The following is a 13,007-nucleotide window of genomic DNA, read 5'->3' as shown; positions in this document are numbered from 1 at the left end:
TGCAATGTGCCTCTCGGTTGGATCCTGTCACCATTTGTGAAGATGTCCTGAGTGTCTGGGGAGAGCTAAGCCCAAGGGATTCGAACCAAGAAGCAGCGACCAACTACTGTGGGCCACCCAGCTGTGCCCACGTTGAGGCAGGTGGGGCTGGTGGGGCTGACAACGGCCAGGCTCATAAGGCTATCCAGGCAGTGGGCTGCTCGGGGACAGAGACTTCCTGTCTGCTTTCACGAGTATAATCGAGAACATGCAGCTGTGTCTGGGGTGGGTGGCATGACCCCAGTTTCCCTCTGTATTGCTGTTCAGCTGACTTTTCCTGTTTCTCTTTACCAAGTCTGGGACCTCAGCTGCAAAGGTGTATGTTACCAATTCCCAAGGTGTTTCTTAGTCCAATCTGATTGATAATCAAAACAACCCAGGATTCTCCCTGGGGCCTTGGCATCATTTAATTGATCCTTAGGATAACTTGTGAGGAAAACATCATCTGCCCTCATCACTGATAAAGTTGGGGGACTTCCGGGATGCTGAGAACATTGCCCAAGCACACACACACACAATAAGGAAATAGCATGGACAAGATCTGAACTATGTCTTTTTGAGCTCCCCAGTCCTGGTTTCTCAAATATCACACCCTCATCTGAAGACAGAGGGAGTGTTTGTGATCTCAAGGGGCCTGGCAGCAAGATGAGGGTGGGTGGGTGGTTCTTGAGAGAGGAAGTCATTTGAAGCAGGCAAGTCTTGAACTCAGCACCGACTGGGCAGAGCTGGCTGGTTAGGTTTCTACACATTTCTTGAGCTTATTTCTTGAAGAGTTAGAGGCGTGAGCTGGGACTAAACTACTCTTAGCAACATGGCCTCAGGGAGTAGCTGCCAGAGTCGCAACAAGATTAGACAACTTTTGAGGGTCAAAGTTTGCTCTCCCAACATGGCTGCTTCAGACATCCTGGGAAACTTTTGATAGGGCAGAGGGTAGAGCACAAAGTCCAGTAGATCATTCTGGGAGGAGATCTCAGCTCAGGAGTGTACTACACCATTGGGCTCCCCCAACATTTCACCCATCCTGGATTAGATCAAGGGGACTCTGTCAAGCATTGGGTTCCTATTGCCATTGAACAGGGGAATCAAGACCTAAAGACAGGATTCAAGTACACACTGTGGCAAAATAACTTTTCCTGTGTAATTGGTGCTACCCACCTCCCTCAGGCCCACATAGATAAGAAAAGCCATATGTCCAGCAGATAGCCATCTGGCAGCTCCCACAAGTTCCCATGATGAACTTTTTCTGTGTTCCAGAGTCTCTAGACAGCTGGACCCTAAAGTGTCCCCGGAGTGGCCAAACTCATTACAGGGCTTGGCTGAATGGCAAAGCAAATAAGCCCTAAATGCTGGTCACACATGGTCTCATCCCCAGGGTCCAAGGGTGGCAAGCAGGGCCAAGATGTCTTCTCCCTGGGAGGAAGCCAGGGAAGCTAGGCGCCAACTGGAATGACAGCTATGTGCACATCCTGATCACGGGTGGGTTCCCGAGGAGGGAAAGACGAATGTCTCCCTTCTGAACTTTGTTCCATTTGGCTTAGTCTTCTCCTCTGACATAGGTCGAGGTTTGAACTCTGTCCTCAAAAAGGTTGCCATCCCAGCTCGCCAGGAGTTGTTGTCAAACCTGAGCCCTAGAAGAAGCACCAGTTCCCGATGTAGGACCCTGCTTTCAGAAAGCATTGGGTATAGATGAGAAAACATGTATTTGTTTAGCAAACAATATTCTAGAGGTGAAGGAGGGACAGAGTTGAGTCAGACTTCAGATCAAATGCCACAGTGCCTGGATGCAGGGGTCCAGTAGTCTTCCTTGAAGCTGCTGAACCAGGTGGCAGCTTCCATATCAGCATCCCCAGAAGTGAATTCGAAAGGAGCTGAAAGAGAGACCCAGAATCATCTGAGGTCCCCATTTGTCCTATTATGCTCCTTTCTGTAGGCAATGGTCCCAGCCCATTTAAACCACCACCCGTGTGTGTGTGTGTGTGTGTGTGTGTGTGTGTGTACATGTGTGTGTGAGTGTTACTGAGGGTGCATGTACACATATGTACACGTGTGGAGACCAGATTGCAGCCCAGGTATGGTTCCTTAGGACATCTACCTTGTTTTTGTCTGTTTTCAGACAAAGTCTCTTGCTGGGACCAGGGACCCCAGGGACCCTCCTGTCTCAGCCTCCCTAGCCTTGGTATTGCAAGTATACACCATCACACTCAGCTTCTAATATGGACACTAGGGATCAAACTCGGGTCTTCATGACTGCGTAGCAAGGAGTTTGAGTTATTTCCCCCAATTCCTAAACTTTCTTTAAGCTTCTTCTAACATCACCAGGACACAAAGGGTTTCTGAATTTTATGGTGGCCAACGGAAAGAAACAGGAGTGATTCAGGCACAGTTGCAGGGCAGATATGTGGGGCCGTTGTGGAGGGAGAGGGATCTCTTTGATGGGGGTGATTCAAGCATGGCATCTCTAGGTTCTGCCCTAGCCACAGCCCTGCAACCTAGAGATGTCATGTCCATCCAGGCAGTTGGAAGAAGCATGACACCTGACCCAGCTGGGCCAATCAGAATTCCTCTGTTTGGGAATTCAGAATTGAGCTAAGACACTACTTAAAAGTCACTGAAGTTAAATCAGAAGCAAACAGACACCAACTGTTGGGAGCCCATGACACCAGACAGGCCATGTCTGACAAACCAGAGGTTGCTGGTGTGCAGTGGAAGGTAAGTGTGGAGGAAAAGAGGGAGCAGAGGGAGAGATGGGTCAGGAAGAGGGAGAGAGGAGATGGATGTATAGCTATCTTGGTTCCTGCCACGGTTCCTGATAGACCCAGCTCTGTTTGCTTTTGAGTTGGTTTGTTAAATTTTCAAAAGCCATCATCCTTCTTCACCATCAAACTCACCTTGCCTGTGAGGCAAGGGGCAGCTTTAGGGGCAAGCATGAAAGGCACGTGTCACCAGATGCCAACTTAGCATACGTAAAAAAGGCCACTCTTATAGGATTCTTCAGTCATGGCATGGACCATCTCTAGAGAGGATACATTTTCCCTGAATTAGAAGGAACTGGAAGACTGGTAAATGTGACATTGGAAGTGCAGAGACAGAGTCATCTGAGGGAATCTGGAGCACAGATTGCTGAGGGCCCTTCTGTTCTCCAGTGGGACGATTTGCTTCTCTTGTCATCTCCCAGTATATCTGGGTACTAGTGGGCTATGCTCAGGTCAGATCTGAATGCTGGCATGGGAGATATACATAGATGTCTGCAATCAGGGGCAATGGCTCTCAGGTTACACCAACCTCACACATGGTTTGCAAGCCCTGAGATCCTGTCAGCCCCTGTCTCAGTTCTCCAAGGTTAGCTGATTTCTCAGAAGCTTCAGTTTTACTATTTCAGAAAGAATCATCGAAGTACTAGAAACCCATGACTTCCACGGGAAGACAGAGATAGCCTGTAGTTCAAGGGAGACTAGAGGGCCTTTGCTGCCTCCAACCTTACTAGAAAACCCCAGCCCTCAAGAATGACTTACTTCATAAAATCTGGAGATTTGGCCATTGCATGTTCGAACTCGGAGAAGGAAAGCATGTTGTCATTGTCCAGATCTGACTCGCTTAGGACCTGGTGGAAGGAAGGAGTCTGGGTGGAGCCTTGGGGCTGACAGGAGATAGGTCTCAAGAGGAGGGAGACAATGATCTGTCAGAGGAACTGCCTACCACATGCCAGGGTGTCTCAGGGAATCTGTCCCACAGAAAGGTGAAGGTGTATGAGCTGAGGTAGGGGTGGAGGAGGATTCATGAGCTTTCTCCTGGAAGAGCTCTCCTCATGCCCCCCACCCCAGCACCAATGTGGAAGTGAGGACAGCAGACCCCATTCACCCTATCAGCCAGACATTAACATGGGCCCTGCATTGTAAGAAGCCTGAGTCAGGCAGGAGGTGGTACCATCCAGATCTAAGATACTCAGGGGGTTCTCACAGCCTAAGAGCACATGGGTCTGTGCCTCGTGTTAGGTTTTCAGGGCTCTCTCTATGCCTCGTCACTAGGACATCTGGGCATTCTGCTCCTAATGAATGACAAGGGAGAGGACATTGTGATCCTTGGTGCCCCGTGTGGATGGGGAGCTCTCAGGATGGAAGGCAGGATACACTGTTCTGGGGAAGATAGATGATTCTCATTGGAAGGATAGACAGTTAAGGTAGAGTTCTCTCCACTGTGTGCCTGCTTCTCAGGGCACCATGTGCCGCTCATCCCCATGGCAACTGCAGTGGACTTTGGACCAATTCCTTCCAAAGAAGATGGTCTGATATCCTGGGGCTTTGGGTGACCACCCTGAGCCCCAGGTCCCACCCTTCAGCCTCTGGATACACACATGGTGCGTGATGTCCATCAGCAGGTCCTCGGACACGTCATCACTTTTCAATAGCCTCAACACTATCTTCTGGAGGTCTTCCTCATCAATGAAGCCATTCTCATTAAAATCTGCAGAGGAGATGGAGGCTGAGTCCTTGGTCCATGGACCGACTCCCATAAGTCTCTGAACGCTCAAGTAGGGCCCATTTGCCCCCCAAGTGAGTCTAGAATCTAGAACATGAGGGCCTAGCTGGCTTGTAGGGGTGGGACATGCTGCAGGATAGCTGTAGACAATACCAAGTAAGGCAACAACGATTGCAATAATTATAAGCATTGACTGCATGCCTCCTGTGTGTTCAGATGCATCCTACTGTTATTGAATCCTCACCATCTACTTCTTTATTATTTTGCCAAGAGGAGATCGAGGTTCAGGTTTGATATAGCTTGTCCATGTTGGGGAGAGGGGACGGAAGAGAAAAGTTCAAACCCACCTAGGCTGACCTGGCCCCATGTCAAAGTCCATGCTATAGAGATCTCCATTTCAGAACCCAGGTTGTGGTTTGGTGGCCAGGAGCCAGGCAGAATAGAGGAGCAGAAGGTGGCCTGGGTTTGGAACCCAAATCCTTGGGCATCTTCCCACGCTTCTGTCCCTGAGTCGTAGCTGCCTGGGTGACCTGGACATGTGTTCCAGCTTCTCAGGGAAGTGGGACGGTAGTTCTGTGCCTTGTACCACTAATGGGTTGATTTCAAGAACTCCGACTGTACCGTCAAAGGGCCAGGGGCTGGAGTAATACTCCATATAGCTTGACATCCTAATTCTGAGGACAGTGACCAGCACAGAGCAGAGTCTCAAGAATAAATGGATTAACCAGTGCCCACTTACCCATGGTAGTTGATGGGGTCATGACTAAATCCTCCCATTCAGACTCTACAAGAAACCTGTGCTCTTTACCACACACAAGTGCCTTCATTACAGAAAGCCCCCTATCCAAACTGAACACTGTGTTTCCCAGCCTCTCTTGCTGCAAGAGGTGGCCAAATGGCTACGATCTGAAGAATGACATATAAGCATGAGGGCAAATAACTTCTGGGAAGATTTTTTGAGACCATAAGGTAACCATGGGTATGGAAAACAAAGGAACAAGTAGGAGCAGCCTGAATCCCTAGTGAAACAGAGCCTTAGAACCACTGTGAACAGGCACTTTCGGCTTTTCCACATCGTGTGTGTGTGTGTGTGTGTGTGTGGATGTGGGTGTGTGTGTGTGTAACATCTCAGGTCATTACTTGGACATCAGTTTCCCTGTCTATAACACGAGAAGAATAGTTGTATCTCTACAATGTAAAGGTTAATTAGGGAATCCTTAGTCATCCCTTGTCATGAGTCTGGAACAAAGAAGATTCCTGTTAGCTGGAGCCAGGGCTTAATTCTCCATCACTTGCTTATTGATAAGGAGTCAAAATGAACACCCAAGAGACTCTAATATCAAACTTTGAAGAATGGCAGCTAGAGTTAGTAGGCTATTAGGGAAACTGAGGCCGAGAGTCTGCTAGTACCAGAGTCTGTCTGTGGCAGAGTCAAGAAATGTCTGTTCCTAAAGGCAAGGCATGAATATGGAAGGTACACTACTTCCCTGATTGGATTCTTGGCCCAATGGCTGGAGCCCTAGTCCAAGCTGCTTCTGGGTGCTCTCCCTACTCAGCTCTCCCTTATAACTCCCACACACCATAGAAAGTGAGTCAGAGGGGCAGGTGATGGGGGTGGGGGCACAGGAAGCATTGAGCAGCCACAGTGACACCACACTGCCAGTAAGAAACTCTGCAGCCTCTCCGCAAGCCCCTGCAGTGTCCCCAGGCATCCTGCTGGCTTGGCTCCCACATGCGGAGACAACAGAAAATGACATGGCTTTGGTCCCAAGCCATCTGAAAACAGAATAATTTGCTAGAGTAAATGTAGTCCTGGATGGTTCCTGTCCTTTGGGGGTGCAAGGGCAGAGCAGTCTGGGAGAGGGCTAGGGCCAGGAGTCTGTCAGTTGGCTGGATCTCTGTCTATGCTGACCCAGCAGTCTTGGGACTCACAGCTTGTGATTGGCCACTACGGTGGGTGTGGGGGCTCTCTCCCACTTGTTTCTCGACACCATACGAGCTTACAAAATTGGCTCAGCCCACCAATTCATTCCGAAACATGCTCCCTCAAAGAACTGCTATAAGCAAAACCCACTCATTGCTTGCAGATCAGGGGCAAGATTTCAATATATTTCCTCTAGGCTCCTTCCACTGCCGCAGCTAGCCACCGGCATCTCTGTGGTTGGGTCAGGTCTCAGGAAGGTGGGGTCCAGATTTTGGTCTCTGACAGGTGGTAAATCTCCCTGGAGATATGAAGAGATGTGGCATTGGTCACCTGGAGGCCAGAATGTCCCTCAAAGCAGAACTGGTCCCCGGGAGGTAAGTTCCAGGCCTCAAGGTGCTCTAGTCCCTCTGCAGCCTCAACCAGTAGCCATTCTCCAGACAGCTCTTGTTCAAGATGACACCGGCTTCAGATGAAAATTTATGGCTTTCCTGCCTCTGCCGCAGCCATGGGTGGCCATATGACATCATCTGGCCCATGAAATATAAACTGAAGGGTCTTGGTGGAGTTCCAAGAAAGCTTGTGAGGAGAGGAGTTGACTTATTTGTGTCTTTGGATGTAAATTCCATCTTTCTTCCTTCTCCCACCCCTCCCCACCCCCACACACCGCTTTCCCTGCCTAGAATAAAGATGAGAAGTCTGTGGGCACAAACGCCATTTTGTGCTCATGAGGACAACAGGAAAACAGTGTCATACCAAGACTTTACAGACAAGGAAACCTAAAAGACTCTGGGTCCTCGCTTATTTTCTGGAGCCACCATTCCGGCTCTGGACTGCCTGACTGCAGACCTTCGTTTTTAACCAGGGACACTTCTACATGAGATGGATGCAATCCTGACTGCTGCGGTGAGCTGCAGCAGGAGCTTCCAGATCTGTTGCACATTAGAAATACGCAGGGGGCTTTGTAAAAGCCCAATGACCAGGATCTACCATTACATCAAGTTGTTTCATGTTTTGTTTTTACTCCCAGGTGATTCTAGTATGCAGTCAGGTTTGGGAGTCAGGAGGCTAAAGCATGGCTTTCTAGACATTTTAGGGGCAAAGACTGGTGTGTGTGTGTGTGGGGGGGGTCTTGCTAAGATGTAGATTTGATTCAGAGGTGTAAGGGGAAGGCAGAGAGTACACATGTTTGGTATGCTCTCTAGAAGCCCTGGTGGGCCTGGTCCCTGAATCTCCCTCAGAGTTATCAGGTCAGGAGCATTGAGAAGTTTTTGAATTCTTTCGAGGATTGCTGCCATGACCATTACCAACACATTCTTCTCCTCTGTGTCTCTCTTTGTCCTTTTTCATTCGTCTTCTTCCTTCCTCATGGGCCTTCATTTTGGACTTGGTGAGCAGCCTCTATGTACCAGGCTTTAAACACAAGGCTGCTGGAGTTCTGGCTCACACTGAGCAGCCAGCCATGTGTACTTACAAATCTTCAGACAAAGAGAACTTTGACTTGTCTGGGTGTACTGGATGCGGCCCGGGCCATGAGTCCCAGACCCCTATTCACACCAATGTTTTCCATGGAGAAGTTGAGCTTTTGGTCTCTGCTTGGGGATCCTTGGGGAAGGGGAGTGACTGTGTGCTTTGGGGCCTTGGCGAGGAATGGAGGAAGATTCAAGGACACTGGTGGTGGTAGGGTGTGTATTTGGTCTCCAGCTTGGCCTCAAGCACTCAGTCTGAACTCTGAGGACTGAACATTCTCATTTCTAAAGCCAAACAAAGTTGGCCCTGTGTCTAGAAGATGCTTGTGAGCATCTACTCCCTGACAGGTTTGGGGATTTTGTTTATTAGGCTCTGGAAACCATAGATGGAAGCAGCAGCTTTCCTTCCTTCCTTCCTTCCTTCCTTCCTTCCTTCCTTCCTTCCTTCCTTCTTCCTTCCATTTTCCTTCTTTCTGTTCCCCCTTCTTTTTGTCAAGACAAAGTCTCACAAATCTCAGGCTGGCCTTGAACTCACTATGCATAGGAGGATGACCTTGAACTCCTGTTTCACGAAGTGTTCCTGCTTTAGTGCTGAGATTACATCCTACTAAAGCAGGATGTTGCTTGAGCCACAACATCCGATTTCTCCGGTCCCTGAGAAGTGTCTTCATCTCTGCTTATTCATGTGACTCTGCTTTTCCTTTGGCTGTAGGTAACTGGGCAAGGCTGATACCAACCCAAAGTATCAGATCGTTGGCTTGGCTGAGTCATTCAACACTTCTGAAAGAAGGGAGAAGCAGTGTCTGTGGCTAGTTACTCAGAGTGTGGACAACAGCCCTTGTAGGCATGAGGGTAGTCATCTCTAGTTCATGAGCACAGATGAAGCAGCTCAGGTCTGAGAAAACAAAGGTTTACTTAGCAACCATGCAGAGAAACTACCTAGCTTTCTGACAGCTTCCTAGCTGTATCCCAGATCTTCATTTCTCTCCTGGGGTCCACAGTGGACATACTCCATACTTGTGAGTAAAGAAACCTTTCAGAGACAGATATCTGGAGCTGGGCTTGGTGGTACTTGCCTATAATACCAGAACTCTGGAGGTAGAGGCAGGAAGATCAGGAGTTCAAGTGAATTTGAGGCTAGCCCAGGATACATAAGCACTTGTTGCATGCCCTGCCCCTCCACGCCCTATAAGTCACTCTTCTTGGTGCTGTTTGGTTTGGATGGAGACTGTAACCTTCTTCCAACCAATAGAGTTTGGCAGGTGTGATGGGATGAATGGCACTTTCATGGTCAGATTGTACCACGGAAGACTTCTAACTGTAGATGAGTTAAGGGCCATTCTCTCATTATCTTTGAAGATAAGTTGTCACATTGGCAAGGCCGTGTGGCAAGGGTCCAAGGGTAGCCTGCAGAAGGTGAGGGCAGACTCTAGTTTCTAGGCAGCAAGAAGCCAAGGCCAAAGGTCCATGAATGCACGAACTATGCTGTGCCAGAGGCTGGAAGGGGCTTCCCCAGCCAGCGTTTCCAGATGAGAAGCAGCTTACCTAGAACTTTGACTGAAGTTTTGTTTTAAGAGACTTTAAGAGAGGGGATCCTGCTGGAAGTGGTAGTGTACACTTTCATTCCTGCACTGGGGAGACAGAGGCAGGTAGATCTCTGTGAATTCCCAACCAGTGAGGACTATATAATGAGACCCTATCACAAAGAGAATAAAAATAAGAGGAGGAGGAGGAGGGAGGAAAGGAGAAAAGAAAGAGGAGGAGGGAGCAAAAGGAGGGAAGAGGAGGGAGAGGGAGGAGGAGGGAGGAAAGGGGAAGGGGAAGAAGAGGAGGGAGGAGGAGGGGGAGGGATGAGGAGGGAGGAAAGGGGAGGAGGGAAGAGGCAAGAAGGACCCAACTAAACCAAGCCTGGACTCTTAACTGGCAGGCTCCCTGAAACCATGCAGCATCGCACCTGAAGCCATGAGCTTTGGGTGGTTTTTTTTAACCCACACCCGACAGACTAAGATCCACTGTCTGTTCTTTATCTGTTGCTTCACAAGCTAAGTTTCTGTGGCTTGCAATCCATGAACTCTTGGCTGAGGTAAGAAGGTTGAGCTGGGTCACTGTTCTGCTACAGGAGCTGTCTTGTCCTAGAGAGTGTGACCAGGACTTCAGTCAGTACAGCTGCCACATCTGACAGAACCGTGGTGGTGACTAGCAAGCTAGGACTCCTGGGACCCAGGGAATACTCCCTAGGGGTGCTTGGAATTGTTCAGGATGAGGAAGGGGGAGGCTGTAGAGGAACACACACACAGAGAGATGTAGACACACTCAGATACACACATACACACAAACAGATGTAGACACACACAGATACAGACACACACAGACAGACACAGACACACATAGACAAATGCAGACACACACAGACAGATGCAGACACACACAGACAGACATACACAGAGACACATAGACACACAAAGACACAGACATACTCTGAGACATAGACCCAGACACACAAGAGACACAGACACAGAGACATACACACAGACACACACAGACAGACACACATAGAGATAAACAGACATACACAAAGGCATAGATGCAGACACAAACACAGACACATACAGACACAGACAGACACATAGACACAACACATACACGATGAGACTGCTGAGCTAATATATAGGTGTGTGATTTCATTTGGCTCATTCACTATGAATTTGTGTCTTGTACCAAATTTAAGACATCTGGGGTGACTAGGTCTTCAAATATCTTTCCTTTGCATTTGAGACTCCAATTGGATCAACTGTATGTACGTTTCAACCTTTCTAACTCAGCATGTCCCAGAGGCCCGTTCTTTAATTCTCTAGTGTTTGCTCTTTCTGTTATTCAGATTTTTTCTTTGTGTGTTTTCAGATTTACCCTTTCCTCTGTTACCTGAATTCTCCTGTTGGCCCTGCCCACTGACTTTTTATTTCATGTGTGGTTTTGTGTTTGCTGGGCTTTATTTGGCAGTGGGATATGAACCTAAAGGCTATTGCAGGCCAGGCGGGTGCTCTGCCACTGAGCTACATCCCAGCACTTTACTTTTTAAAATTTTGTAATATAGACTTGCTAAGTTCCCCAGGCGAGCCTTGAACTCCCTCCGTAGCCCACCTTGAACATGTGATCCTCCTGCCTCAGTTTTCCTATGCTGAAGCTACCAGGTTCCACCCATTTAATTCCTTTTCATAGCTGCAATTTTTTTCTGCTGAGATTTCATATCTTTTCTTTTTTCTTTTTCTTTCTTTCTTTTTTTGTGAGTAGATTCTCTTTTACTCTATTGGAAATGGTTATTGTGACAGTCAATCTCATGTGTCAATTTGACTTGGCTAAGGAATGCCCGGATAAAGGCAGACAAAAATTTATTTCCTGGTGTGTCTGTGAGAGAATTTCTGGAACAGATTAGCATTTAAAACAGTCAACTGAATAAAGAAGGTCACATTCAGATCTGCAGGAGACAGTCCCTTTGTGGTTGGGGGAGGGCGGTCTCCCAAGGCCTCGCCCCTGAGTCAGGAGCTGTTGATAGTTAAAAGTTGTGGGGGACAGGGAGTAGTTTTCTTCAGTGGTGTAGACGCTGGTAAATTGCCATGCTTCAGTAAATAATCATTCAGCACGATCATGTAAGTAACCCCACTTAACCACAGTGGATCTCTCTCTGTCTCTGTCTCTCTCTGTCTCTCTCTGTCTCTCTGTCTCTCTGTCTCTCTGTCTCTCTCTCTCTCTCTCTCATGCACGTGTGGGAGGGACTTCTTTTTGGTTAGGAAGGGTACAGCTTTCTTAGAAGAATGAAAGTACTAGGAGTTGAAAATAAATAAATAAATACATTACATACTTGTATGAGGTCATCAAAGATTTTTTTTTTTTTAAAAAGGGTCTGGAGAGGCAGCTCATCTGTTTAGTGCATTCTGTTTGCAGAGGACCTGAGTTTGCTTCCCGGCAACCATGTTGGGATGCTCACAACTGGCAACTCCAGATAATCCAATACCCCAATACCTTTTTCTGGCCTACTTGGGTACTGCACACACACACACACACACACACACACACACACAAATATAAATTTAAAAAAAAAAAAAAAAACAAGATCACATTTGTCAGTGTGGGTAGGTGTCATCCAGAGGAGGGAGGGGCTTCTCTCTTTCTGCTCTGTCCTTGGTCAGCAGCACTCTGAGGTTTTGTGCCTTTGGACTGAATTAAATCACATCCTTCCTGGGTGTCTCACTCACAGCAGATTGTGGAGTGCCAGCCACCCTAATTATCTAAGTCAATCCTTAGAGTTCATCCTCCTCCTTCTCCCTCTCTCCCTCTCTCTATTCCTGCATCCTTTCCTTCTCTTTCTCCAAAGAACCAAAAACTATTGTGATGGCTCTTTTAAAACTTTTTATCAGTGAATTTCAGTATCTGGGTCATGTCAGAGTCACTCTCCATTCTGGAGGCTGCAGCAAGATTTAGAAGAATGTTCTTGCATTTCAGGTCATTTTTAGGTTTCATTTGGAGTGTTGTGTTTGTTGTAGGGACTCTGAGTTCTGCTATGTTTCTCCAAAACAGGCTGACATTTTTGGTTTGATTTAGACTGCAAGCCTGTCATTCGGGTTCTTTGGATTATAGAGAATTTGGGGCTGTTTGTTTAGCTTGAGAATTAAATCCAGAGGCTTGTCTATCCTGGGCAAGTATTCTACCACTGAGCTGTAGCACTAACCCATGGCTTCAAGACAAGGACTCACTATGTAGCCCAGTTTGTGTTCAGAGTTGTTATCCTTCTGTCCCAGCCTCTTGGGTGTTAGGATTATAGAGATGTGCCACCGGTAATCCTAGCAAGGTTAGGTTTTCCTCAGCCTGCCTGAGTCTGCTCGCTGATCTCTGAGGACAGGAGAAGCTGGATGGCCTACTTAAACAGAAAAGGCAATCTGCCTCTGCAAGCATAGGCATTACCACGATATACTTAAAGACAGATGTGGCGGGCGTTTCAAGGTTCCCTTGATTCTTGTTTTGGTTGCTTTATAGAGGTCCGAGTGTCTTACTGTGCTAAGGGGACATTACAAGACGAAGGGCAGATCCCAAAGACTTCAGAGATG

The 13,007-nt window shown here is 47.8% G+C and overlaps 1 protein-coding gene across 1 annotated transcript in view; it reads right to left on the bottom strand.

Annotated features, from left to right (window-relative positions):
• Positions 1-1,800: 1,800 nt before the first annotated feature.
• Positions 1,801-13,007, bottom strand: part of Cib4 (calcium and integrin binding family member 4) — a 57,385-nt gene continuing 46,178 nt past the window's right edge. The window contains exons 5-8 of the mRNA XM_076941778.1: positions 4,391-4,500; positions 3,552-3,640; positions 2,928-2,932; positions 1,801-1,907 (exon numbers count right to left, since the gene is read on the bottom strand). Coding sequence (XP_076797893.1) covers positions 1,801-1,907; positions 2,928-2,932; positions 3,552-3,640; positions 4,391-4,500 — 311 coding nt within the window. The remainder of the gene's footprint in view (positions 1,908-2,927; positions 2,933-3,551; positions 3,641-4,390; positions 4,501-13,007) is intronic.

The sequence above is a fragment of the Arvicanthis niloticus genome, chromosome 11 (assembly GCF_011762505.2).
Source record: "Arvicanthis niloticus isolate mArvNil1 chromosome 11, mArvNil1.pat.X, whole genome shotgun sequence".
Taxonomy (NCBI): domain Eukaryota; kingdom Metazoa; phylum Chordata; class Mammalia; order Rodentia; family Muridae; genus Arvicanthis; species Arvicanthis niloticus.
This window is presented reverse-complemented; position numbering and strand designations above follow the sequence as displayed.